Source organism: Cercospora beticola, chromosome 2 (assembly GCF_033473495.1).
Source record: "Cercospora beticola chromosome 2, complete sequence".
NCBI lineage: Eukaryota > Fungi > Ascomycota > Dothideomycetes > Mycosphaerellales > Mycosphaerellaceae > Cercospora > Cercospora beticola.
Window position 1 is genome coordinate 2,185,050 of NC_088936.1, and position 26,463 is coordinate 2,211,512.

At 52.6% G+C, this 26,463-nt stretch overlaps 11 protein-coding genes across 11 annotated transcripts; 7 read left to right on the top strand and 4 right to left on the bottom strand.

Annotated features, from left to right (window-relative positions):
* Window positions 1–1,864: 1,864 nt before the first annotated feature.
* On the top strand, window positions 1,865–3,749 carry RHO25_002850 (uncharacterized protein; the record flags this gene model as incomplete). Its single annotated transcript, XM_023598398.2, has 3 exons — window positions 1,865–2,282; window positions 2,339–2,665; window positions 2,722–3,749. The coding sequence occupies 3 exons, from the start codon at window positions 1,865–1,867 to the stop codon at window positions 3,747–3,749; spliced, it is 1,773 nt and encodes a 590-aa protein (XP_023456134.1).
* A 4,153-nt stretch (window positions 3,750–7,902) lies between these two features.
* Window positions 7,903–9,277, bottom strand: INT6 (eukaryotic translation initiation factor 3 subunit E; the record flags this gene model as incomplete). The annotated part of the gene is made up of 2 exons (XM_023598399.2): window positions 7,903–8,116; window positions 8,169–9,277. The coding sequence occupies 2 exons, from the start codon at window positions 9,275–9,277 to the stop codon at window positions 7,903–7,905; spliced, it is 1,323 nt and encodes a 440-aa protein (XP_023456137.1).
* A 186-nt stretch (window positions 9,278–9,463) lies between these two features.
* RHO25_002852 (mitochondrial 54S ribosomal protein mL49) lies at window positions 9,464–10,145 on the top strand (the record flags this gene model as incomplete). The annotated part of the gene is made up of 2 exons (XM_023598400.1): window positions 9,464–9,617; window positions 9,673–10,145. The coding sequence occupies 2 exons, from the start codon at window positions 9,464–9,466 to the stop codon at window positions 10,143–10,145; spliced, it is 627 nt and encodes a 208-aa protein (XP_023456138.1).
* A 783-nt stretch (window positions 10,146–10,928) lies between these two features.
* Window positions 10,929–12,243, bottom strand: RHO25_002853 (uncharacterized protein; the record flags this gene model as incomplete). The annotated part of the gene is made up of 3 exons (XM_023598402.1): window positions 10,929–11,612; window positions 11,669–11,875; window positions 11,935–12,243. The coding sequence occupies 3 exons, from the start codon at window positions 12,241–12,243 to the stop codon at window positions 10,929–10,931; spliced, it is 1,200 nt and encodes a 399-aa protein (XP_023455365.1).
* Window positions 12,244–13,256: 1,013 nt separating this feature from the next.
* On the top strand, window positions 13,257–15,302 carry RHO25_002854 (uncharacterized protein; the record flags this gene model as incomplete). Its single annotated transcript, XM_023598403.2, has 2 exons — window positions 13,257–13,283; window positions 13,374–15,302. 2 exons carry the CDS (start codon window positions 13,257–13,259, stop codon window positions 15,300–15,302), a joined length of 1,956 nt encoding a protein of 651 aa, XP_023455368.1.
* Window positions 15,303–15,361: 59 nt separating this feature from the next.
* On the bottom strand, window positions 15,362–16,120 carry RHO25_002855 (uncharacterized protein; the record flags this gene model as incomplete). Its single annotated transcript, XM_065602311.1, has 1 exon — window positions 15,362–16,120. The coding sequence occupies one exon, from the start codon at window positions 16,118–16,120 to the stop codon at window positions 15,362–15,364; it is 759 nt and encodes a 252-aa protein (XP_065458383.1).
* Window positions 16,121–16,582: 462 nt separating this feature from the next.
* ACU17 (Bifunctional NAD(P)H-hydrate repair enzyme) lies at window positions 16,583–17,106 on the top strand (the record flags this gene model as incomplete). The annotated part of the gene is made up of 2 exons (XM_065602312.1): window positions 16,583–16,907; window positions 16,988–17,106. The coding sequence occupies 2 exons, from the start codon at window positions 16,583–16,585 to the stop codon at window positions 17,104–17,106; spliced, it is 444 nt and encodes a 147-aa protein (XP_065458384.1).
* A 912-nt stretch (window positions 17,107–18,018) lies between these two features.
* On the top strand, window positions 18,019–19,206 carry RHO25_002857 (uncharacterized protein; the record flags this gene model as incomplete). Its single annotated transcript, XM_065602313.1, has 1 exon — window positions 18,019–19,206. One exon carries the CDS (start codon window positions 18,019–18,021, stop codon window positions 19,204–19,206), a length of 1,188 nt encoding a protein of 395 aa, XP_065458385.1.
* Window positions 19,207–20,432: 1,226 nt separating this feature from the next.
* On the top strand, window positions 20,433–20,907 carry RHO25_002858 (uncharacterized protein; the record flags this gene model as incomplete). Its single annotated transcript, XM_065602314.1, has 2 exons — window positions 20,433–20,495; window positions 20,557–20,907. The coding sequence occupies 2 exons, from the start codon at window positions 20,433–20,435 to the stop codon at window positions 20,905–20,907; spliced, it is 414 nt and encodes a 137-aa protein (XP_065458386.1).
* Window positions 20,908–21,312: 405 nt separating this feature from the next.
* RHO25_002859 (uncharacterized protein) lies at window positions 21,313–23,109 on the top strand (the record flags this gene model as incomplete). The annotated part of the gene is made up of 3 exons (XM_023598405.2): window positions 21,313–21,753; window positions 21,809–21,956; window positions 22,007–23,109. The coding sequence occupies 3 exons, from the start codon at window positions 21,313–21,315 to the stop codon at window positions 23,107–23,109; spliced, it is 1,692 nt and encodes a 563-aa protein (XP_023455362.1).
* Window positions 23,110–23,115: 6 nt separating this feature from the next.
* Window positions 23,116–24,211, bottom strand: RHO25_002860 (uncharacterized protein; the record flags this gene model as incomplete). The annotated part of the gene is made up of 2 exons (XM_065602315.1): window positions 23,116–23,133; window positions 23,213–24,211. 2 exons carry the CDS (start codon window positions 24,209–24,211, stop codon window positions 23,116–23,118), a joined length of 1,017 nt encoding a protein of 338 aa, XP_065458387.1.
* Between the last annotated feature and the right edge of the window lie 2,252 nt (window positions 24,212–26,463).

A 26,463-nucleotide genomic window follows, 5' to 3' on the forward strand; every position in this document is an offset into this window, starting at 1 on the left:
TTCTAGTCTCATCAGCAATGACGACAATTTTGATCTCTTGCGGTAACCTTGAGCACACCGACTTCCGCCTGAGTCAGCACCCTTCAGAATTTCGCTCTTTCCAACGGGCTCTGAAGAAGCTGATGCTCTACACACCCTCTTGGAAACGCGTACTGGTAGCAAGGCCACATCGGCAGGCCCGATATCGACTCAGGCTAATGGTTCTGCATGTAACATCAACCCAGGAGTGTCCGCGTCGGCCAAGATGATTCTGCTTCTGCATCGTGCATGCCGGTAACACAAATCCGGACCTGTGGAATGGTTAATGACGCGGCGGCGATTAAGGTCGCCAATCAGGCGGAGGAAAGACCACACGCTTCGAAGAGCAATTGATGTGATGAGGCCACTCAGGTGCAGGACTGGGGAGCATGTCGATCAATGCCCGGCGTCTGAACTAGACGGAAGGTGCGACTCCACGGACAGTTCCTCTCGTCAGCAGTCTGTCCCACTCTTGTACAGCATCGTGGCTTGCCATTGCTCGACACTGATCACTAATGAAGGGGATCGGAGCCAAGCCATGCATGATCAGAAGCAAGTGCATATCTGCGCAGATCAGGCACGGAATCGTCAGTGAGGCTCAAAGTTGCTCCGAGGCAGACAAGCAAGTATCAGGGTGCAGAGATAAGGCTTCTCAGCGTGTGCTGGGCGATAAGGATTAAGCTCCACGAAACATCCCCTGCGTCATAGAAGAAGAGGCCAAGAATTGCGCAAGACTTGGGTGTATGAGAAGGACCGTCGAATGAATCGGAAAGGCTGAGCGGCAATCTCCAGAGCGATGAGAAGCCTGCTGCCTCTTTGCCGGCTGATATGGGGTCTTGGAAGGTGGGCGGAAGCGACTTTGAACAAAGAAGCGCGGTAGGACATCGACATCAGCCAAGTTCCGACGCGTCGTACATTCCGATGGACGATGGCAGGCGGTGCATGCAGTGAAGGGTGCGGAGCGGGAGTAGTCGACGAGTTAGTTCTAGCCACACACCGCAAGGGTGCAACATGCCAAGGCCTCGGCCAAGGTCCACACCCGCCGATCATCTTTGAGCTTCTTCGACACGTCCCAACGCTTCGCCCATCACCGCCGCCTTGGAATCTGCGGAATCGAACCAGCAAGCAGCAAGTAGCAGGCAGGCGGATCTCGGTCAGCTCGACGCGTGACGAGGCCGCCCACAATCGTGCCTCAAGGCTCACGCGTCGCCCAATGCCAGTGCGTGGAAAGAAAGAATAGGAGAACCTTGGAAGGGCCCCAAAGCAAGCACAGCGCCAGCCCACTGTCACGTCTTGGAAGTCTGATTATTGTGGATGCTGGAGCCACCGCCGGCAAGATGATGCTGCAACCCAAAAGCCTGCTTGGCGAACGCTCACTCAACGCCTCTCCCTTCGGACGTCTCGCCTTGGCCCTGCGGAGATCGTCATCTTCGCGGTTACTGACAAGCCTTCCGTATATGACACAGCGCGGTTTGCTTGCAAATGCAGTCTCACACAGGCCTTGGCGACCCACAGGGTCCGCAGGCACATGCTCGCACGGAGCCCGGCTGCCTATGTCTGGGCTCGCAGGGCATCACCACCGTCTTCTGTTACCAGGCTAGTGTAACCGGTCTTATCTTGTCGGGTTGCAGTGTGCTTCCTGGTGTGGATCCTGGCCATCGTGGAGCCCCAGGCCGATCGAGCACCAGCAGTAGTGCATGGTGCCGGAGGCGTATACCCTTGCGCCTCTCACATTTTCTATAATATCTCTTAGCCCGTCAGGTAGGTTTGTTGTCAACCCCCGTTCTATCAGACCCCTCCCTCTGCCTGCTAGCTGTCTCGCACTGGCACTATCGCTTTCTTCAGCATGTCTGGTGAACTAAGCCCACCAGGCGATCAGCGCCGTGGTTCCTACGAATCTCAAAGCTCGTCAAAGAAGTCGTCGCCCGATGCATCGCGGTCACAGAGTCAGGTGCGGGAGAACTCAGAATGGCTCACCCAACCTGGCCGTCAGGTCTCCATCGACGATAGATCTGGCACCTCCACCCACAGAAAAGAGAGCACCTCCCATCACCACTCAGCGGCGCGACTTCCGAATGGACGCACAATAGAAATCGAAACGCCTCGAGGACCGATTCGAAGAGAGACTTTCCACTCACTTGCAGCCATGTCAGGGCGCAATAACAGCGATGATGTCGCTGACAAGGAAGAACCGACGTGGCCGACGGATTGGAAAGCATACGTTTGCCTACTGGCCGGATTCTGCTTGATGTTCAACTCATGGGGTCAGTGCTTGTGTTTTCTTCCAGTCTGCTTCCTCCACTAATACGCTGGTTTATAGGTCTGGTCAATGCATACGGTACATACGCATCCTTCTATATGAACTTTCTTATGACGGGGAAGGATCTGCTGTATTTCAACCTCATCGGAGGAACACAGTCTGCCGTGGTGTTGGGACTATCTGGAATCGTGGGCCGCTTTCTGGACGCTGGCTTCACTCGTGAATTAATAGCCCTCGGCACTGTACTGGTGTCGGTGGGCACACTCACGTTAGGCTTCGTCAACGGCGACGGCGGAGAGAACCAAGGCAATTTCGCACTGACCTGGCTCACGCAAGGTTTCATCTCTGGTCTCGGAATGGCTTGCTTCTTCGTCAGCTCTTCTCAAGGTGAGCTTTGATCCACCATTGTTTAACGTCCTTGTTCACTGACGATGCAATCACAGTGGTCGCTACGTGGTTCAAGAAAAAGAAGGGATTCGCCATCGGCATCGTGGCATCAGGAGCCAGCATTGCAGGCCTGGTGTATCCAATGATGACGAAATTCTTGATCGACTCCTCAGGCTTCAACGCCGCTGCACGATGGGTTTCGCTCGTCGTGTTTCTTACTTCGTGCCTCGCGTTTGCATGCGCAAACCCGAATCCAAAGCACATCATCCGCAAGCCTGACGATTGGATGCGATGGGACGTCTTTGTCGACTCTCACGCATTTCGAAACAAATCGTACGCCTCGTTCGTAGCCGCGATCGCCTTCTTATTCCTTGGATTCTACGCAATCTTCTTCAACCTCGAAGAATGGGCATTCTCGAACGGGATCGGATTTCGAAGGTCGACCGGCGCCGTTGGTCTGAATGCTGGCTTGCCAGAAAAACCCGCCGACGGGAAGATCGAGACCTTCTGGCTGCTGGCGATCATGAATGCTTGCTCCACTATCGGGCGATTGTCATCGTCTTACTTCTGTGACCGTATCGGAGCTCTCAATGTCCATTGCATTGTAACACTCGTGTCATCACTTCTGACACTGATACTCTGGACACTGGCCAGCGGCTTCCCCTCAGCTCTTGCGTTCGTCATCTTCTTTGGAGCCTTCTCTGGCGCGGTCATCGGTCTCCCTCCAGCATCTGTCGCCTACATTCTGGGACCCACTCCTGAAGCTCAAGCCAAACTCGGACAGTGGACTGGCATGATGTATACCTGTGCTGCGATACCTGCACTTATTGGACCAGTGATAGCTGGACACATGATCACAGAGTATTCGACATACCTCACCGTGCAAATGTGGGCGGGAGTGTGCTTGCTGCTGTCTGCAGGCTGTATGGGCCTCGCAATCTATTTTCGGCAGACAATGAAGAGACCAGAAGGGCCAAAGGGACCAAAGGACCCAGGTAACACACCACCAAATACTCGCCAACTGTCCCAGGTGACGGACTCATCATACGATCTGGAGAAGAACGAGTCCAAGGAGCGGGTCTAACATCAACATTAATTGCATATTGTTTCGGGCAAGGCGTTGGGGAATGAATGGGAATAGAGATGGCAAATACCACAGCTTCTGGGTTCGGCAAAATGGGGAGTCATGATTTGATGATGCGATGATAGCGCCACTGGCCGACAATTGTCTGGGTCAGGCGCAGCTTCTTAATTTGAACATGCATTGATGCGCTAGATAGCAGTTGCTGATATTTTGAAATGCGTAACCACTGTCAATTCTCGCTCAACAGCCATTTCACTTACACACTTTTCTGTGCCCCAGAAGATCTCCGTTCCAATCGCTCTGGCAGCACGTGTCATGCTTGTGCCACCAGCATGGCAGGTCTCGAGCCCGATCGACTTGCTCGTCCCTTACCCAGTGCGAGCGTGCAAGACACGCAGCTCGACGCCCGTGCAGGACAGCACTTTCCCGGACGGCGCTGTCGAGCACGAGGCGGTCTGAGATCTGCAGCGCGCAACAGATGCAGGCAGTGGTTACGCACTGCTCCTGCTCCTCACCGTTCCGTGACCCCAAGCACAGAAAGCCTGACGGTCCCGGGCAGTTCCTAGCTTTACTTTCTAGAACATCGCACCATACTGCTTCCCATGGTCGACAGCTACAGAAGCTCTTTGTTCTCGAATCTGGTCTTACAAGCTGCGAGCTTCCAAGTCACTATCTTCATTTGACAGAATTGGGACTCGAATGACATCCAACCAAGCCTTTATCTTCGACTTCGCCACTACGCTCATACCAAGCACAAATCCTCGCAATCCGACGCCTCACCCGGACGGCTCGATACAGGCGCAGCAGGCGCAATTCGGGTGAGACGCCTCCCGAGCGGAAAGGAGCACTTGGCGCGTACCAGATTCGGACAATTGGTGCAGGCGAAAAGTCTCAGCCGGCGCGCGGGTAAGCGGTTTGGGCTTGATCGTACAGCGCAGCTGCCGGCGGCCGCAGCTACCAAAAGAAGGTTCTCTTTGACGCGCGTGTAACTTTTTTCCTTATCGTTGTTTGTACGGATCCGCGAGTCACGGAGATGGGAAGTTTTCTTGGAAGGTCTTGTGGGAGGGACAGCTGTTCTCTTGGCGGTGATGTGATTCATGCCGTTGTGGACCCGTGTGCCGTGGTGTGGTGATGGAGGACGATGGTGTGGGGGATCGTCCTGGTAGGTTCCGCGGTGAGATTCTACGGAGGTTGGTGCGAGGGGATGGTTATCGTGCCTTTTCTGTTCAAACGGTCTTTGAACGTTCAATAGTTCTTCTGCTTCGTTGACCTTCGTGTTGTCTCGACATCAGCAAGCTTCTTGCAACTGCACCCTCATCGCGATGACTGTTGAAAAGAACAGTGGTTGCCCCAGCACGCTGAGCATGCACTTCCAGGACAAGGTTGAACGTCGCGCATACGAAGGCTCCTGAGGCCATCACCAAGAGTGCAAGTCACCTGGTTACCCAGTGTCTGCACTCATTGATCCTCGATGCATAACATCATGCAATGTCCCTTTGGATGTCGGCATCGGAAGAAGGACGAATCCTACAGACTTAATCCCGAGCAAGGTTCCTAATCCTCGTCACCATAAGCACAAAATGCCACTTTGTACAAGCCTATCGCGGTGAACATCTAATCATCGAGGGTCTGATTGTCCAAATTGAGGTACCCTGAAGGATTCTGCCAAGCTCAGCACCCTAGAGCAATAATTGTCTATGCCATTCTTACGGACTCTGCACCGCGGAACTTACCTAAAGGACCCTACATCGCTATAATACCGTGGCCGCATCTGGGGTCATCTTCATGTCGGCGAGCAGGAATAGACGAAGCCATTGGCCTGAAATCTCACCATGCGCGGCCAAGCGGTCCTATTTCATGCCGACGATCTCGTGGACAGCGCATGAAGGCAGCATCTCGGCCGGACATCGCGAACTTCTTCATATCTGTACGAGGACAGCCTGCTGTCTGAAAGAGCTGAGTCCATGGCATCCATGTACACTGCACCCAATATGCAGACTTCATGTGGACTCTTGCATTCTCCGTACTTCTTGGCTGTGCACCTTGTGCACAACTGAGAATGTCGTGCTGATACTGCATGCCACCGCCGCGGAGCACTCAGCAGAATGCGCGTGTCGCGATTGCCTTTTGCGTACACCTTCACGGTAGATCGCCGCATCATACTGCATACCACGTGCTCGCACGGACAAACAATGTCGCAATGCTTGGCGCAGCACGACCGCATCTCTCAAAGTCTCGATGCAAACAACGTCTTCTTGCGATATGAGAATTTGTTGAGCAAGAATGTTTGATGGTGTACTCACTCATCTCCTGAAACGAAACGACGTTGCACCCAAGACTCTCCAAGCGAACGCCACGAACGGGCGGGTCGATCAGCACTTCCCGCCAATTTGGGAAGCTCATCAGTCAAGCACTCGTGTTCATCTGCATGCATTAATGAGAATTGGCAAAGACGTCTGGTGCTGGTCTGCACCGCCACACAAGCTACAAACAGGCAAATGGATGATTTGATTATTGTACCTTCTCCGCGCAAGGACGAGGTTGACAGAAGATCATTTGTGGGCTCCTGAAATCGGTGCTCCCAAGACTGCCGATGCCGAGCTCCATTTCCTGCAGACACTGCAAGACTTGCCAAGATGGACGAATGAGAGAGGCTGATTGCAAGGGTACCTGGTCGTCACGGACTTGTTCGCTCCGTCGCGCTGGTTGCTTCACATCAGCTCCTCGAGGCACAAGGAACACCAAAGGAGGAAGACAAGAGATTTACAATGTGTCATCTGCATACACGGATTCAAGGAATATAAGCTCGAGCACCTTTCGGGGCTTTCCTGCCAATAAGTTGCCCTGAACCGATTGTCAAAAGGGTCGCAAATTGTAAGAGAGCGAGATATACCCTGTTATCCGATCCCCGAATGCAGGTGACAGACTGTATGCGCAGCTCTCTGAAATGCGGAGCTGCGACGAATTTTCTAGCACTGCACTCATACAGTCCCTGCAACAAGACCTGAGAAAGAAAGCCGCGATCGTAAGCAGGGATGACTAGGCTTGGCTCTTAGTCACTCTCGCAATGGCCCCTATTTCTCGTGGTACCGCGAGGTAAGATGCGAAAATCCACACAGTCCATGGCGAGGGACAATATATATCACTCCACTGGTGCGAACGGATTTTATGGCATCACAGAAGTGGGCAAGGTGAAGGCAGACCTGATCACGAGCTGCAGCTGGGAAGATACAGCGTGAATGCTCAACGATCAGCTTAATTTCCATCATCTAGCAGAGCAACGTCAAGCAGGAACAGCCATAATGATCAGGCTTGAGGGTTAACCCCATGAATGTGATATGAGGACTTGCACCGATGAGCTTGCCCGCAGTATTTCAAAACCCGTGATACAATTTTGCATTGATACACCCAGTGAGCGAACACAGTTGCAGCATTGAATAAGCGTACGCTCAACACTGGAAGACATGCTTTGTGTTCGTAGTCATTCAGATTCTTTGAAGCTCGAAACACAGCCAGGCTCGCAGAATGCTACACGTAGGGACCTATTTATAAACGAGACGAGATCTTTGACCTCTGTGCTCCCGTGTGGAATGGTGTCCCGATCGTCATTGATACTGTAGGGCATCGGAGAGGCGCTCTTTGCATAATCCGATGGACATCGCCAACTGGCATCTCGAATGAGAAGGCGCAGGTTGAGTCCGATAGCACACGAGTAGGTAACAATGAGGGTGTGCCCGACGGAGAAGATATTGGCGCGCTTCAGGTCGTTTCGAACAGTCTCATTTCAGAGTCACACATTTCGTGCCAATCGTGCTACCTCGCCTCCCGTCTAGCCACGCTTCTTTCTAGGCTGTCTAACCCGAGCCCTCAATCGTCCGACCTGAGCGCTCTTGCCGTAACACATGATGCTCATCCCGCGCCTGCTTTTCTTTCGTGCCAAACGAACATTTATTTCTGCACTCGACGCCGAGAACGCCAATGCTATGCCATACCACGCACACGCACAAACACAAACTCCTGCCTCGTGATCGTGACCATTTGTGCGCCCGTCGCGACCCCCGTCCAGGATTCGAAGCTCTGTTGTGCAAGCTCGTCATGCGCAAACAGCCTCGAACGCCAAATTTCGAGGATCCAGATCTATTCGTGTCCCTTTTCACTTCGCAACTGCAGCCGAAAGCACTTGCGTGCGGAAGAAACCGCCCTTTGTTCGCTCGATGACCTGCTGGTATACGCTGACAGGTGGGTGGTTCATGATGACCGTGCCGGCCTTGTAGTCGATCTTTGCATCAACGCGCGTATCGCGGATTAGGTTGACGATCCACTTCTCGCCCTCCTCCTGGCCAAGACCAAGACGTTTTGATAGATCCCTATCGAACAATTAGTACCATGCTCGGCATAAATCGAAATTGCACTACTCACTGAATATCAATGCGCTGGTGAATCTTGCAGTATGACTCGGAGATGAGATGGCGCGCAGCGTCCAGGAATGGCTCCGCAGCTGCTGACAGGAAAAAGTCCGCACTCAGGATATGGTGCGCCTCTGATAGTCTCTTCTGAGCCTCCTCGAAGTCGAAATCGACGTAAAGTGCCTTGATGAAAGTGGTGACTGGGTCGTTGTACTCGTACTGCTCCTGTCTCACAATCCGCACAAGATCCTTCAACTGCTTCTGGTAGTTTCCATAGTTGTAGTTGTTCTTGCTGCCTGGTCGATTGCGGTTCGTGACGACGGCTGCGGTGAGATATCGCAGGATCCACGGGCAGGAGGTTTGAATGGTGTTAATGTATGCGGGAGAAAAGAAGAGCTCAGTCAGCTGCTCACGGGCAGGCTCGTGATTGAAGAAGGGGAACAATGACCAGTGGATCAGCCAAGTTCGGTGCTGCAGTTGCGCGAGCGGGTTGTTGAACAGACGGGTGTCGATGCTCTCCTTAATCTTCATGACTTCCTCCATTGCACTTTCCCAGTTGGTGGTCAAGATGTCTGCGGCCAACTTTCCCCATGTTGCTGCGTTGACTTTGTCGTTGTCTGTCGACAAGATACGGAACTGGTACAGCAGTTCTGAGGCACTCTCGTAATCACCGCACGCAAATTGAAACTGGCCGAAATCGTACAGCTGGTCCACCATCTGCTGAGTCACGCCGTGATTGTCCTTCAGGTATGCCATGTTGCTGTTCTTGTCGCTGCGCAAGTTGTTGATGACTTCGGCATCGCCGAGCAGACCTTGGATCTTCTCAGTCTCCTCAGTGTATATCCGCCGCCTCTCGAGAATCTCGTCGCGCTTCTTGCCGTACTCGGCCGGGGTCTCGTTCAAGTTGTTGAGTTGTGCGTACAGGTCGCCGACATAATCGGACATGTTGGTCTCTTTGAGCAGCGCATACTTGAGCTTGGTGATGTCGGAAACGTCCTCGTCCTCTGGTCGTTGTTCCTCCTCGAAGTTGAGCAGCGGGAAGACGAGATGGCGGTCAAGGTTGGTGATGAGCTTTGGCAGGAGGCTGTACTGGGCCGCGATGTCGCCGTTGGAGTCTGCCATGGTCGCGGTGATGCGGTGGTGGAGGGGCGAGTGGGTGGTGACAGTCGTTGTCGTGGGGTCTTTCACCTCTTTCCAAAATCGAGGCTGCCAAGATTTGAACGTCGGCTCTTTCCTCCGCCGACGCGCGAGTCGCGAGAAGAGCTTCCGCCAACACTCCCGCATTGACGAGAACAAACCAGCAACATCATGGCCAGAACAGCACCCATAATGCCCTTCCTGCGGCCATTGAGCTTGCCTCGTCCAGCAACCGTGCGACATTTCCTCCGCTTCTCCACCAGCACGTCATGTCGAGAAGCAGCAGCAGCGGCAGAACCATCTGCACAAACGGCCGTCCGAGAAGGTCAGGAGCATGTAAACGCCATGTTGACAGCGTGTACTAATTACCATACGTACAGACCCCAATCTTGTAGCCTCTCGGACAGCAGATGAGGCTTACCCTCCGCGATCAATGTACTCCAATCCTCGCCCAAAAGAATCTCGAGCCTCGCGACGAACAGCCCATCCCACGAAAGAGCGCCATTACCCAACCCGAAGGCCGTCGCATCATCAACCCGCACCTGTCAAACTCATCCCGGACCCCGTGACGCCACTTCCAGAGACACAGAGCGCGCCAAACTTGCCATACTTTGTATCAAGATCCTCATCGAATAATCTGCCCATATATCATCTGCGAAAACGAGGCGGAAACTTGAAGATGACGAGGATCAAGAACATCGATGGAGACAAGATGGCACTGAAAGGAGAGCTGTGCAAAGTGTTGAATGTGAAGAAAGATGAGGTTGCGATCAATTCAACAACGGGCCACATCAACTTGAAGGGGCATTTCAAGCCCCAGATTGAGACATTTTTGAGGGAGAGAAGGTTCTAATTGGATGCGACACTGAACGATGAAAAGAAATCGAGAGCAGCTCAGGAACGCTCGCAGTTAAAAGCGCCAGAGGGCCCTACAAACTTCATTTCCTCACGCAGAAGAGCCCGCCATTCCTGTGGCAACGACCCATGCACAAACTGCGCAGGCACCAAGGCCATCCGCGATACAGTGTCTCCGTGGAACGTAAGGATATCATGTATCGATTACGTCGAACGGAAGATCACATTTTCAATGAGCAATTTTCGGAAGATCGCGACGCGAAGAACACACGACCTGTGGGATACTGGACCACTGTGATCGAAGATGCTTCCACCGTGACGACAACACATCCTCCGCGGAAGCTCGTGCAGTGCGCTTTGAACCAGGCACGGGTGCCGTTCGACCGAAACGAGATCCGAGCAAATGTATATTCGATCGCATAAATTTGTGCCATAGAACAGCCGGCCATACAGCCGCATGTATATCAGCAATGTACACTTCGCCGCTGCACGGTTTCATTACTTTTCTGGGTTCAGTCCAAAGCCTTTGGCTCATGCCTGCCGCCAAGTCAGAGAATCGCTGGTCTTTCATGCATATCACAGAGGCGAGGAGCTCGGAAACGTCGTCAAGGGGCGGTAGGCGGTTGAGCTACACCTTCATAGTACTCAATTCAGTCATCAGAACTGGCTCGGTCAGTGCGGCAGGCCAACAAACAGCGAGAAAAGTCTCTACAAGCCGGACAAGATCAAAACGGAGATAGAACATTAAGCCAGCTTCGTGTGTTTATCCAAATCTACCTATCTACTCGGCATCGATTGGAGCCTTCGGTGGGGTATCATTGACCTGCACACCACCCCTCTTCTTGTGCTTCGAGTCCGCAAACGGCAGCCTCCAACCACCCTCATCTTCGGGGGTCGCGAGCCACAAACGCATCAGATGCCGTCTTGGGTGCGGCGGTGGGTAGTCCTTGTACGCTGTCCTCGAGTGCAGAACATGCGCATTGGACAAGAATTGGATATCTCCAATATCCAGAATCATGTGCAACGACAATCGCATGCAAGTGTCCTCCAGCACTTGTGCTGCTTCCGCCTGCTCAGGCGAGAGTGCTGGGATGATACCCTTGTCGGAGAAGCGAGTGAGGGACTTAACATAGTATGGGTCCCATTTGCAGTATACACGGCCGTCCTTGCCCGTTTCGATATAGAAAACGGGTTGTTTGGTGTACGGCTCTTGGCCGACTGATACTTCTCCTTTGCGGTCGAAGTACCAGTTTGGTGTGCACAATGTCTTGACGACGTCTGGACGCTCTTTCTGCAGGGTGTTGAAGACGTGGTGGACGCTAACGATATCGGATTCGCCACCCTCGAGCGATTTGGCGATGCAAAGGAGTCCTACGATGTCGCAGTCGTCGGCGTGGAAGAATTGACGGGCGGTTGTGCGGTAGATTCGGACTTTGTCGATTTGGGTGGGGTCGGCACCGGTGTCCTGTGTACGTGCATCAGTATTGGACCTCTCAATTCGCATTGATTACCTTTGCTCACCTTCACGTGGCCCAAGACGTGTCCGAGACCATTCTGCGAAACGAAGTATCCGAGATATGTCCCCAGACCCATGTACGCAACAGCACTCTTGTGGTTGCCCCATTCTTGGACAGGGAAGCCTTTGAAGAGGATGAAACCCTTGCCGTTGAGGATCTCCTTGCGCATTGGCTCTAGAAAGTGTGCCATGTTGGGAAGCGGGAACTTCGCCTGCAGAAATGCATCAGTATGTCTATCCATGGGCAGTTATAATTTTTCTGTCTGTTTACCTTTGTGATGCCCGTCATGGGTGTGCCAGACGCCAGAAAGTCATCGGCAGCTTTGCTGACCTCTGCGATCTCCTCTTCACTGAAGCGATGGACCCATCGCTCTGGGTTGTTCTGGTAATCTTCCGCCTTCCATACTGTTTCTCCTGTGATTTCTTGAGGAAACTCCTCGTATGATTTAAGCTGGTCGTATTCAGGGTAAGTCTGTCCTGAAGTCTTGATGCCGTCGGGGAAAATCGTTTTGGATGGGTTGTCGTAGCGGAAAACAGGCAAGTCAGCCACGGGCTGTTCCACTAAGGCCGTGGGAGCCATTTTGGATGTCTAACGATTTATAACGAATTGCTCGGTCTTGACGAGTCGACGAATGTGGAAAGGCAAGCGAAGTTCTTCAGCAGTCTTGAGTGAAGTGTAAAACAACAATGCAAGACCATAAGTGAGTATGGAATCCATTTGAAGACAGATGACGGAGCAGCTTATATAGTGTGTCGGCGGCACACGCGAGGGACGGACGATCGCGAAAGCTCGTTGCGTCAGAACGAACAATTCTGCGCCTGGGCAATGCCAGGTACAGGTCAAATACAGTTGGAGCAGTGACAATTGCGTGCTGGGCTACGAATGGCAACAAGAGCTCGCGGGCTGACGTGCTCTGCGCACAGCTGCATGGTTCGGGACATCGTCTAGCCCTACTCGACCCCTCCTTTGATAGGCGCAGAGGAAACGGTTGGTCGGGATATGGAAATCTTGGCCATTTCTGTCGTGTTCGATGCCACTGGAAGGGCGCAACGCGGCTGGAAATCACCATAGCAAGATAGCAAGCGATGATCATGGTCGGTTGAAGATCGTCGTGCGTGGTTGTCGCATGCCGGAACGCTCAAGCACGTGTGCATGTGATGAGATGAACCTTCACTCAAGCACTCTTCTCCCGGCCGGGAAGTTTCCGAGCTTGTGGAAAAGTAGTCCTATAAGGGCAAGCCTGGGCAGGAGCAATGTGACAGCGGTTTGAGGAGAGTACTTGCATGTGAAGTCCAGAGGTTCGATATATGTAGAGCTCGCGTACAGCCTTCGCTCATCAGTATTTGACGTTGCACGCTGGCCTTCTCCCTTCCCTGCTTTGCCATGACGAGTCACGGGGCACGCTGTTCGGACCGGTGAGTGGTGAGTGGAGGTGCGGGTGAGGCGCACGCCGTAAACGAGAGAGGTCCGATCCAGATCTCGAACAGCATCATAGTACTCAGGTATGCTCGTCGTGTAGCCGCGCGATGGAGCACCACCACCACCGACACCGTCTCGCGCACAGCAGATCGGATGCGTAGAACTCGCCCGCCATGACGGAGATCCAAGTGAGCATCACGGTTAGTCGCAGCGTCATCTCCACTACTCGTGTAGCACATGCGGGCGTGTCGGCCCACCGCGTGAGAGACTGACACATGCATCTTCTCTAGTCGTGTCTGGATGCCACCAAGCAGGCATTCCACGACGGGTCGGCCATCCTCGACAAGATCAAGAAGAAGCGCGCACTCAAACGAGCCCCACCTCCGCCGCGACTACTCGAAGAGAGCATAGACCAGGCGCCCGATGAGATCGAAAAAGAGAAACAGAGAGGACTGGCGCGGTTCGGCAAGGCGTTCCAAGAGGGTGACCACATTGCGATTATCCAGCTCCAGCAGGTGACGATCCAGCTGCAAGCGAGTCTGTTGGAAAAGCTGCGCAATGCTGCGTTTGACGATGACCACGCCATAACGGACTTCACATACTTGGTGGACGCGGCAGATGGAGGGCGGGACAAGACGATTGCAGTGCTGCATGAGTTCAAGCAGAGATTACTGAATGGCACCTCTCGCGAGGATTTTCATTCGCCCTCGCCGAATTCAAGCAAGAGCAACCTGACCGTGCAGTCGCCGGTCCAAACCCCGCCTGTGCAGACACCGCCTGGGGAAATAGCGCCCAAGACGCGGACGGAAAGCACGCTGTCGCAACCGCTACAGCACAAAACCCTGCCCAAGCCAGCCGAGACTGGTAACCTCAAGAAGCATCCAACGTGGTCACGAGATTTCAGCGCATCAGGCTCGGAGGATGGAGACGCCGTATCAGGTGCAGACGAGATTGTGGAGCACCGGCACAAGAAACGGAATTCGCTGCTTCACTTCCTAAAGCACACCCGGACCAACAGTTCGACCGACAAACACTCTTTGTCTGGTGCTATTGCAGAAGAAATACCACGCTCAAATGGCAACGCGACACCAGCAGGACAACTGCCGTTCGGGCCTGCCACTGATGATAACACAGCGCCAACATCGAATCCTGCGAGTGGGAATAATCGCGATCGCGCTGCAACGACCAGCTCGAATTCTGGAAGCACCGCACGAGAGCCGCGATTCACGTACGAAGAATGGGAAGACAACCCATCTGAGATCTGGGGTGCTCGCCCTTCTCATTTGGACCGAAGAGAGACTGTGGCTATTGCACCGCATGCACAGAAGGACGACGATCATCCCAATGCGCTCAGTCGACAAGTCTCGCATACCAGTTCGGGACAGCCGCCCAGCCCAGTCCTCACAAATCGCACCAACTCGATGGCCCCGTCCTTTGCCAGCTTCGGCGGCGCGATGGCAGCAGGCTTTGGCGCCCCACTGTATCCAAGTGCAACGCAATCATCGGTAGCAATCGTCCAGCCCACCCCTGACAATGATTACCTTGGATTCTGCAAAGCCGCGTGGAAGCTGCAGAACGGAGACAAGAAGAATAGCTTTGGTGCGCACAAGCAGGTGGAGCCATGGAGTCGACATCCTGGAGCCTACGCTGCAGCAGCTTCGTACCTTGCCTGTTCACATGGTAAATGCGCATTCAGATCGAACTTCACCCATCATGACGTTGACGTCATCTGGAACAAATGCTTCACGATTGAAGCCAAGGGCATCAAGTTCCGCTGGAAATTCCTTGCCAAGAGCCATGTGATGCAGAAAGTTGTCGTGAAAGGAAACTACTCTTTCAAGTGTCTTTTCTGCGCCTTACAAGGTCTACAAGGCGGCGGTGGTGTCTACCATGGAATCGACTACTACCTAGACCATGTCAATGAAGCACATCGCGGGACGAGGATGAATGAGGTTGTGTTGTACAAGACGGGATGCATCATCGACCGTGTGGCGGAGGACACTGAAGACTTTGATGTCAATCTATGGCCCGCATCGGCAGGTCCCAATACTTCCGAGACAGGCAGGAAAGGCACCGAGTGGTTGAACGACGATCTCATGATGGGTGACCCGTATCGAGAAGGACGGGACGATTCGATGTTCTCGGCGAACGAACCTTGGAACGAGGGCCTCAGTGACTTCCACTACCGCGGCGAATTCGATCGAACAGAACTGGAATGAGTCGACATTTGGCAGTACTTGAATCAGATGAGTGGTTGGCTCGCAAGGGCTGGCATCTGCTATGACCGCCAGACACGAAGGATGCAGAGCTTCTCCCAGCCTGCAGATTTTCCGCTCGAGGAGATTATTTCCGCTTGCCACAAGCCCACGACTGACCAGCCTCGCACGCGCGTGGCAACTTCCTCGGGCTTGTTCTGCTTGCAAAGTAAAATATACGCGATACCGCGATCACTAAGAACATCCGCGAGTTGGCTGAGCAATCGATCTGTCGTTTCCATGCCATCTGCGCCTCCGGCGTACGACAAGGACAGCAAATGCGAATCTCGATCGAAGCGGTCCATGTTCGAAAGTGATTTGTAATCCGATTGGTCGTTCCATTGCGCTGGCAGCTCTTCTGTGGGCACGTATGGCGGATTGAAGATGAGAATATCTATGGATCGCGGCCGTAGACTGGTTGTCAGATCGCCGCATACGCTATCGAGGAATTGGCCTCTCTTTTCGCCATCTGAATCCTTTACTGCGCCCTTTACAGTCTGCGTAGTCGCGGAACAAGCGAAGGTATTAATGTCGATTCCAAGACTGGCCACGTCCGAACGGCCCAGGATGTGATGCGCATTGGCTGTCGCGAACGCTAAAACGACGCCAGAGCCTGTCCCGACTTCAAGCACTAGTGGAGCATCGGAGTGCGCTGGAAAGCGATTCTTGAGGAATGCTGACTCTGCTTCTGATGACAGAGTGTCGAGCAACAAGTACGAGTCCTCAGCTGGCTCGTAGATATGATCGTAGTTGACATGAGATGTTGACGGTGTGGGTAGCATGGCGTATCGAGGCTCTCTAGGTTTTTGGATGGAGACCAAGCGTTCCGAGGTCACCTTTACAAATCAATAGGATGTTTATCATGCAGACAGTAGAACAGTCAAGCAGTTGAAACAGAAATACCAAGCCATACCTTGTGACTAGAGCAGAATGTGCTTATCTCGTGCCCGAAGATGCTTGCTAATGGCCCCTGACTCCGCGAAATGCTTCTCCAGAGCACGTTCGCTCACTCTAGTTCGTGCTTCGGGTGGTCGCGACGATGGTGTCGATCGTGGTGATGGTCTAAGAAAAGTGTCGCGGCCGGCATACGGCAGCTTTTCTGCCGATGATGTCAACACCTTGAGCTTCAACATTGAAGTTCACGTCAACTTTTGTGCTTGCCATTGAAACCACAAATCCATGCATCTCACATTTCCTTCGATCATCTCGTTGCACCGTTGTCTCGCCATCACAATCGAATAGACATGTTTCGTCAGAGCTCTCGCCTCCTCGCAACGCCTTCAGGCATTGGCGCTCAGAACTCCGGCCTCAAACGCGTCCCTCCGGCACTTCTACCACCGATCCCACTATACCGTCGCATACTTCGAACACATCGCAAACACTTGCCGAAAGAGATGAGATTGCTGGGAGATGAATACGTGAAAGCGGAATTCCGAGCGCATCAAAAGATCGATAATCCTGTGCACATTGTTGGGTTCTTGACCGAATGGCAGTCGTATGCTCAGCAGATTGAAGGAGACTCGTGGAGAGGGGAAAAGATGGATCGAGGGAAAGTGGATAAGATGAGTGGTGAGTAGAGCCGTGGGTTGAGGGATGATTTGATGTGGGAAGAGTATGGGCTGACAATTTTTTGCTTCCTCTTGCGATAGATGAACAAGTTGCCCAAATGTATGAGCTCATGCAGGCGATCCGAAAACAAGAATTGGAGGATAATGACCCGGAGTATAAACCGCACCAGCCGCCTGCAGCACCTGAGCCAGAGAAGTAAGGCAGCAGAGGATCTGGTCGCACAAGTTTATCAGATTGGACCGGACAGGAGCGGGCAGTTGTCGACAATGCCACACATGCCGGCTCAACAGAGTCCAAGTCAAGCAAGCACAAACAATGCTCATACCATGATGGATCTCAGGAACTGCCGCTCATTTGCCCTTAGATCTTCGTGGCATACGATCTGGTAATGGAAACCACACCAGAAATACGGTTTCTTCCAGCCATCGACTGCTCATCGCAGCCGCGCCAAGTCGTCTAGGTGTCCTGGAGATGACACACCTCATCACCAGACGCGGCATGTGGCAGGGTACAGGTCACCTGTGTCTAGAGATGTGGAAGTTGATCTGGACTTCCTGATGGGGACCTTGCTGCCGCACCGATGTCAGGGTCCAGGTCTGGGAGATTGACAAATGTCGGGAATGAAAGGTACTGATGCGCATCGCCAACACTTTGCCAAATTGACATGAGCTGCTCGCTTCCCCTCCCTCTTCTCCCCCTCACTGTCATAAGTACACTTAAGGTCATCAAGTCGTTCGATTTGGCCTAGAAAATGGCCACCGTTCCACCGAAACTCTAACAGCTCTCATTGGCTACGGCGAATGCCGGCACGTCGCTGAGAGGCTTTCACACATCCTAGGAGCAACTCCTGTTGTCAAGACACCACTTTGCTAGCATCATCAATCCTTCACAATGCACCAGATACCTTCGAGTGCATGAGGAAGGGGATGCGCCACGACATCTTTTCTCGATCTGAAGCACTATACCATGGGCCGCCGAGCGAAGGATGAGCGGGCAAGGCATCCGTGCATGCACTAATGGAGGCTGAGTTCGACGCAGATACTTGAGTCGATACACCAGTCGCTCCTTATCCCACTTTCTCACAGAAGGCGATGCCCTGCTCACTCTCACAATGGCCAGCACAACGAAGGAAGGCGCGTTTCTCACCCGCTTGCCCACCGAGATTCGTATCCGGATCTACGAGCACTTGATTGGAAACCGAATCATTCACATTGCAAGCTCTCCACTATCATACACGAGTGCCCGGGTGATTTACACCGTGTGCACGGCTGATCAGCATGGTGAAGACGAAGCTTACGCGCTGAGCAAAACCTGGACTGCAGTATCATCTGACCCCGACCCGTTACCTGACTGGGAAGAAGTGCACTATTCTTCGGGCAACGGAACTTGGCTTAAAGAATATGCTGCTCGTCATGTACGCTGTCTCAGATTGCTCAAGTCATTCCGCTACCAGTACTATGATGCATCCTTGTACAAAGCCAACGAAAGCTACCCTACCGAGCACGATATACCTGAGGGAACATTGCCGCTGTACCAGCAACGCTGCATACAATCAGTCTGCCCACCCCTCACTGAGCGCCATTATGGACGCAGACCGTGCCCTCATCAGGCAGATCTTTCTCTGCGTTTTGGTCATCCGTCCGCCAACTCATTTCGACAGCTTCATTGGGATTCTTTCCTACATCTGAGCAACCTTCTTCGGACTTGTCGGCAGATCTATGACGAAGCTAAGCAAGTCCCGTTCACAAGCAATACCTTTGCACTTCACGTCAACGATTCCGACGAACTGGCTACCATGGTTGACTCCAGCAACTTTACATCTTGGCAACGGGCCGCCATTCATAGTGTAGCCATTGAAGGTCATCAAAGCACAGGCACTCCAGCTGTCGATCTTCAGCTCATATCACAAGTGAAAGCCCTATTGCCGGGTTTACGAAATCTCGCGATCAATATAAGCTGCCCACGTGGAACCGACCTTTCTGGATGTGTGCAAGAAGACGCACGAAGAAATGGTATACAACTGCCGATTGTGCCAAATGCAACAGTGATCGTTGGCCACGATCATCCCAGCGCTTGGTGGCCGCGTGTCGAGCGGCGAAGGCAAGCAATGCAGGTGGAGAATCTACTTGCCAAAGGCAGGCTGTTATCGTGCGACAGCGATTCAGGCCAAGCAAGCTTGGGGCAAGAAGATGAACTTCGAGGCGAAGCTGACCTTGAAAGCCAGCTCGAAAGGATTCAAATTCCAAAGCTTCCGTGGCCCCGCGGTCCAGAGTACATGGCCCATGAGATGTACAATTGAGCGACAGGCGCAGGAACTTGAATGCTGTTACTCATTCGGTTCGACGATAGCGGGTGAACTCGACGCAGGCGGACGCTTGCATCATCGACTCATCGCTGGGAACCTGAGACTCGCAGCTGATGCTACCCGTCATCAGATGATGTGACTGAGGTCCATTCGTGCGTAATGTGTATCGGTTTACGGGCCATATGCTCCGGCGCATCGGAATCTAGGCCCTAGGGCCAACCGGCCACTGAGAGAGAGCTTCGCCCGATAAAGTCTCTTTCAAATCTCGCCCGAACCAGCTTGTGTGCCCCGGAATGGCAAAAGCGTACTTCTCGGATGTGCTCGTTGCATCATGCTGAGCAGAATGTGCTTGGCCTGCTGCGATCACTCAATGCTTACTATCCGAGGCACTGAAGGAGGCGGGGATGGTGTCGTTTGTGAGAGGATACTTGAGAACGACATCAGAACTCTGATTGCAGGTCGAGACCTAGATTCAAGTCGATGCACGAATAGAGAAGCGTATGCAGGCACCCCACCAGTCATAGTGGGATAGCCACACTCGGAGCATCCTGGCCCCTGCCAAGGTTTACAGACTGACTGGGGAGGCGTTTTGTCTTCGTGCTGGCAACACCTAGAGCTGACTGCCAAGGAGCATCATCGACTCTCTGAGCTGCTTGGTGGCGAACCCAGACGCAGAAGTCGTTGCGCAGAACATCAACCTGCAGCCCTCCGCATCATTCATTGCTTGCGGCCAGCTCTCCGTTAGTGTTGACAACTGGCATCCCGTGGACGATGCTCTGACTGACGAGCAACGGCCACGAGAAGCAGCTTAAGGAAGCGACATCGAGAGAGAAGATCACGAGTGGGGTACAAACGACCTTTTCGGACCTACCATGAGGAATACGGCTCACGATTTGTCAAACTTTGTCCGTTATCCCAAGCATGCCTCGCAGCACGCAAGCGACAGAAAGTGCCTAGCTCCTGGCTATCGTAGCTCTCAGCTTCAAGCTCATGGTAGAGCTACCCTACAACATACACTCAAGAGTGGTATCATGAGCATCCGACGGACGCCGACTTGGCTGGAAGAAACGCTGTCGGGCGCAGTATAAGTATATCGCTATTTTCCATCGACTGCCATTCGTCGGCACTACTATATTATATCTGGACCGCGAACTCCGTCCACAGAACTTCAGATCTCTTCGAGCCTTCCTGTTCGACATTCCAATCTGTCAACAAGCATAATGCACTTCCACATCGTCACCGTCTTGGCATCACTGGCCGTCGGTAGTGTCGTAGCTGCTCCGGTATCGAACTCGATTCTTTTCACCTCTGTCTTCACAATGAAACAGTTGCTGATAATATCAGATCGCTGATACAGACACCGCCATTCTTCGAGTACGCGACGCTGAAGCTGCTGCAATCACAAAGATTCACGACGAAGCTGCCGAAGCCCATAATGCTGTCATCTTGAAGGCTCGCGAAGAGGCGGCTCAGAACGGCCGATACTACCAGGCCGTCCCTTATTATGGTGGATATGTGCAAACCACGGCTGAAAAAGGTGAAACGGAACGCACTTTTTTGCTTTTGGGCTTGATTCCCCTGGGCAAAACTGTGGAAGAGACTTCTGGAGTCGAGACGATCGCCGGTACCCAATTTGGCAATTACTATTATCCTACGAAGAAAGGCAGGCGCGATGATGCTCCTTCCATCGCTTAGGTCCATGGGTGAGGCACGTGGGAGGAATCGGATGGTTTATCACGAAGGCACGAACTTTAATGTAATGTCATAGGTGTGGGATGAGACTATAAGCCAACGATGGATGTAATGACAGTGTAAGTGTTTAATGAATACTCAAGATATATTTCATATGATTTATGTCTTCACGTCGCACGATCACCAATCAACAAGTCCACACATATCTCGCCTGCCCATTCCGATTTCGGCCAAGCGTCGGCCGCCATTGTAGATCTGGTCCAGCACAGTCTCACAGCACGCCATCGGGACCACCAATTAACGAGATGGCCCTGCATGGTCTCGCAACTTCACACACATTCGCAAAACAAAGCTTCTCTCTTTCCAACATTGTGCATGTTGGCACAAGCTTAGCAGATCGTCGTCAAAATGAGTGTCCGCAGCCACAGCGATGACGCTTTGAGGGACGACACCGCCAAGAACGGACATGCGATCTTATCGGCCAGTATTCTACCAGAAGACACGACATTTTCTCGAGCCGGACCAGCACCTCCTGCCGACCACGAAGCAGATTTTGTCACAAGGAATGAATATGAAGATTTGAGTCGTGGACTTCATCAACGACATGTTTCTCTCATCGCTATTGCCGGTGCGATTGGTACGGGACTTTTTCTTGGTCTGGGAGGAGCGATCCAGACTGGAGGTCCACTCGGTGCTTTGCTGGGCTACTTTACTGTAGGATGCATCGTGGCGTCTGTGCAATTTGCTTTGGGAGAAGTTACGGCTCTGTTGCCTGTTACGGGCAGTTTTGTCAGACATGCTGAGTTTCTGGTCGATCCTGCTTTGGGGTTTGCGATTGGTTGGAATATTGTCAGTTTCTGGGTCGTCGTTAATGTGGTTCATTTCGAGTCTAATGAGTCTATAGGTCTATGGCAACTGGTTGAGTATACCTGCGGAAATCACAGCTATCTGTGTGCTCTTTCAATACTGGACAGATTTGAACAGTTCGGTTTGGATCATTATATTCATTATCCTGACGTTTGTTGTTGGCATGTCTCTGATTCGTGTATATGGTATGCAACGACTGAGTGGAGATTGACGATCATGTATTAATGTTCGCTAGGTGAGATCGAGTTCTGGTTTGCTCTGCTCAAGATCTTCTTCATCATCTTCCTCATCATACTGGGTCTCGTCATCGCTCTCGGCGGTGTATCTGGAGTGGATCGCATTGGCTTCCGTTACTGGAAAAGTCCTGGTCCTTTCGTTGAGTACATCGCAACTGGTTCATGGGGCAACTTCCTCGGCTACTGGGCAACCATGAGTTCTGCCGTCTTCTCGTTCGCTGGAACTGAGAGTGTTGCGATGGCAGCTGCTGAAACCAGAAATCCTCGACAAGCGATTCCAAGAGCGTGCAAGCGAGTTTTCATTCGAGTCGCGGTCTTCTACCTGCTCGCAGTCCTTGTGGTTGGCATGCTTGTTGCAAGTGACGATGAACGTCTCGACAACCAATCCGGCACAGCCGCGCAATCGCCATTCGTCATCGCTGCGTCCGCAGCTGGTATCAAGGCGATCCCTTCTGTGGTAAATGCGGTTGTCATAACATCTGCTTGGTCGAGTTCAAACCAGGCTCTTCTGGCTGGCACTCGTGTCCTCTATGCCCTCGCACTGAAGAAGCAGGCGCCGAAGATCTTCTTGAAGACCACTTCGTGGGGTGTACCATACGTTTGTGTGCTGTTGCAGACACTATTCATGTTCTTGGCGTTCATGAGTCTGTCGAGCGGTGCGTTGACAGTGTTCTACTGGTTTCAGAGTCTGGTGGCCTGTGGTGTGCTTATATCCTGGATTACAATCTTGGTCAATCACCAACGTCTCCTGCTTGCTATGAAGAAGCAATCGATTCCGTACTCCCTATTGCCATGGCACAACTCCTGGACGAGATATTCCACACCCATCTCACTGGTCTTGACTGTTGTTATTCTCTTCACAGCCGGATTTTCGAACTTCACCAGAGGTAATTGGTCATCTTCCGGGTTCGTGTCCAGCTACCTCGACATTCCGCTTGTGTTGACAGCATACACACTTTGGAAGCTCTTCAAAAGGACGAAGCTTGTGAAGTTGGAAGACATCCCCTTGAGAGAAGCTTTTGCGGAGATCGACAGGAAACCAGAAGAGCCGGAACCAGTTCCCAAAGGTTGGGTCAAGTTTGTGAGTTTCCTGTGGGATTAAAGTTGTTCACAGCGTCAAATCGTTCTGCAAGACCATCAATATTGTCAGAACCCTTCTCTTTATCATCACCCGCCATTCGTGCAGCCAAAAGTCGTTCGCGAACTCTGCGTCTGTCGTCATCGTCGGCGAACAATCCAGCGTTCTGATCGCCAGTGTACTTCATAACCTCGCTTGGTATGTTCCCAAGCCCACCGTCCGCCTTGTGTCGTTTCGGATCTTCCATGTAATGAGCAGTAGCATGAGGTTGCACGTCTAGCGGCTCGATCTTTGATCCTGGCTTGAGCGCTGCGGCAGCTCTTCCAACTCCAACCTCGTCATCTGCTAGGCGGATGAGCTCTTCGTAGCGTGGGTCTGTGACGCCAGACAGAAGTTCTGCTACTTCTCCAGCTAACGTTGAGCCGTACTCTTCACCATACCAGTAATCGTACCCCAAAGGATTCAGCAAGACACCCCAAAACATCAGTTCCAGCAAAGCCACTGAGTCCTTGGCTTTTAATGCTTTAATGAAGTCGTCCCCAGCCAAGGAGACCCAGGACAGCACGAAGCCGCGATATTTCATCTCCTGACATGTAGCTGTCAGGTACTCCAGCCACCACAGACCATGCTTGCAAGCAAGGTACTCTCTTGGCTTGGACTGCGAGTTGTCCGGATCAGGTGCTCGAATCTCATTGACCTCTGTCATGATCTTGAAGGCTTCAGCAAACCGCTCGCTGTATTCCCTTCTCGGCAGGGTCATCATGTCAGGGACTTTCATGAAAAGCGGATGTGCTTTCAAGACCTCAGGCTTCTTCATGACCACAACCGACATTCCTCTTACAAGCTCGAAATGGATCAAAGTGTTGTCCAGCATACTGCCTCGCAAAGCAGGTTGAGTCGAAGAGGCCAGTGCGAGCACCATGAGCAAGATACTGCAATATAGTAACGGATCATGACACTCGTCATCTGGATCAATGTTCATCAAATCTTGTCTGAAGCGGCCGAACGCATGAGCTTGATATTCCAGTGCCGTACTGATATGCTGCGTCGACTCCTGTGGATTCCTGTACGCCATCTCAAAGGCCGTCAGAGCGAAAATGCTGCTGAGCAAATAGTCATATTTCATTGCGACCTCTGCGACTTCCACGCGCCAGATTTCTCGATCGTCCGAAATTTCTGATACCAGGCTTTCGAACGTGCTTGTCGACCAGCGATGCATGAGTCGAAGTTCGTCAACATGGCGTACTACCGATATCGATTGAGAAGCTGTACTGGCTTCCGAGGTTGAGTCTGGAGATTTTGACGAGGAGCTGTCTCTGGCAATGGCACCTCGATTTGCGATTGCTGCAGGATCGGGCCATCTGCAATCAGTGCCACGAGAAATGCAATTGTGGCATGTTGGGTGCTCTTCCTGCGAGAGGTCAGCTTGTTCCAATCATGGAACTAAGCCATGGAAGTGTGTGCTATGTGCTTGGGGTGGAAGCCGCAAATCGGTCAATGGCAAAGTACTCGGACACACGCCCAAACTTACACCACACTTGACTCTACGCTTCTTGCACATCAGGCAGCCATGTCTTGACTTCAAATGAGAGCGTCTTGGTGGCATTGTTGGTCGCCGTCTTCACAGTCAGCTTCGCACACTGACAAAGACCGCGATTGTAGCCGATATTTTCGGCTACACGATCCACAGACTGTGAATGTCTGGGTTGTCAGTAAGTTGCAGCATCGATAATCATCGTTCTGGCTCGAATCAAGCGCGGGTGCTCACTGCTCAGCCGCAGCTCGGCGTCGACATGGACCCTGCGTCGTGTTCGGCAAAAAGTGCAGCACTTTGCACTCCAGACTTGCGACTCTTGTAGACCTCATATTGTGAAATATAGAATTTGGAAATAGTCACGTCTGCAGAGTTGCCTTCCGAGTAGTATGTCTTCCCGCAAGTGTCGACACATCGACATCATCCCGCCCACTGCACACGCCCTGTCAACTATGAGGTACTCCATCGTCAACAAGTGTCCAAACCTTACCGCTAAACACCCCGTATAGACTCCGTGCCCTTGTACTTGTACATCGACCAGGCCCTCAGTGCAGACAGTGGAAAAGTGGAGTGAAATTAAATGCTGTTCCGTCCTGCTTGTCATTGCACTCAATGATCCGAGCATCAATTGGAAATGACATGCAGTTGGCAGCATAACCGTCCGCGCACGCAATTTTTCCTGGTGCCTGACCACTTACGTCCACATAAAAACACTGTCTCTGTCCTGGGATACTGATTGCAAGTTTCTGAGGGTAAGCATCGTCAAATGGGGCTTGCTCGACAGCGAGTGGGGGTCCGACGTCACACAACGAGGAGTTGAAGGTTCCTGCGCCGCCGACCCAAAATTTCCTCACTGGTGTCTTGTCGTTTCCTCTGTGTATCAATTTGACATAGATTTCGAATACTACTGTTGGTGTAGGAGACGTGGACGTGGTTGTTGCAGTTTGAGATGCTGTGTCGGTTGCATGAGTTGCAGTTTGAGATGCTGTGTCGGTTGGCTGGGTTGCATTCTGAGATGCTGTGTCGGTTGCATGAGTCGCTGGAGATCCTGCCACAGGGATGAGAGTAGCACCCATCGCACGTGCGCCGCAACCGCTTGTTACATTGCCGTTGACTTCGGTCATAGTATAATAGGCTAGCGTCCGGTCGTGGTCACATCTGCAGAAAATAGCGGCTGTCCACTTTGACTGCGAATGGCCCGATATTGGAGGCGTTGTTGCTGTGAAGGTCTCGCAAGACGTGGGCGGACCGTGAATAGTGGTTATAGGCATGTACGCCGCAGGGCCGGCGGTGCCAGTAGTCTCGTTAGGGCACCAGTAGACTTTGCCACCATCCGTTTCCTCCGATGCAGCAGGTTGATGCGTTTGTCCTCCGTTGCATGCGCACACTGTCGAACGACTTGTGTAGAAGCTGCCAGATTCAGTCACAGTGACGTTGTTCACAGTCAATGAGCATTGTGTGATCACCGGCGGGCTAGTGGTCGACGCAGAGCTGCTCGTTGGAGAGACCATGGATACGTCAGTAGTCGAAGTGGCTGAACTGTTTTCGACAGTGCTTGAAGTGACGCTGTCGATGGACATCGCTGCACCGGTCCAGAGTGCGGCCATCAAAGCAACTTCGGGAGATACACGACGCATCTTCACAGTCGCAAGTGACCGGGAAACCTGGCAGAGCCGAATTTGCGATATCGTCGAGGCTGTTGTGCACTGCCGCTGTGGGTCTGACAGCAGCAGTGTTGATTTTGAGAAGTCTGCAAGTCAGCGCACCAATGTCTTTGAGATTGTGGACGTGGGTAGATGAGACGGCTGTCCGAGCAGAGTTACGGCGATGAGAATGTGTGCAAG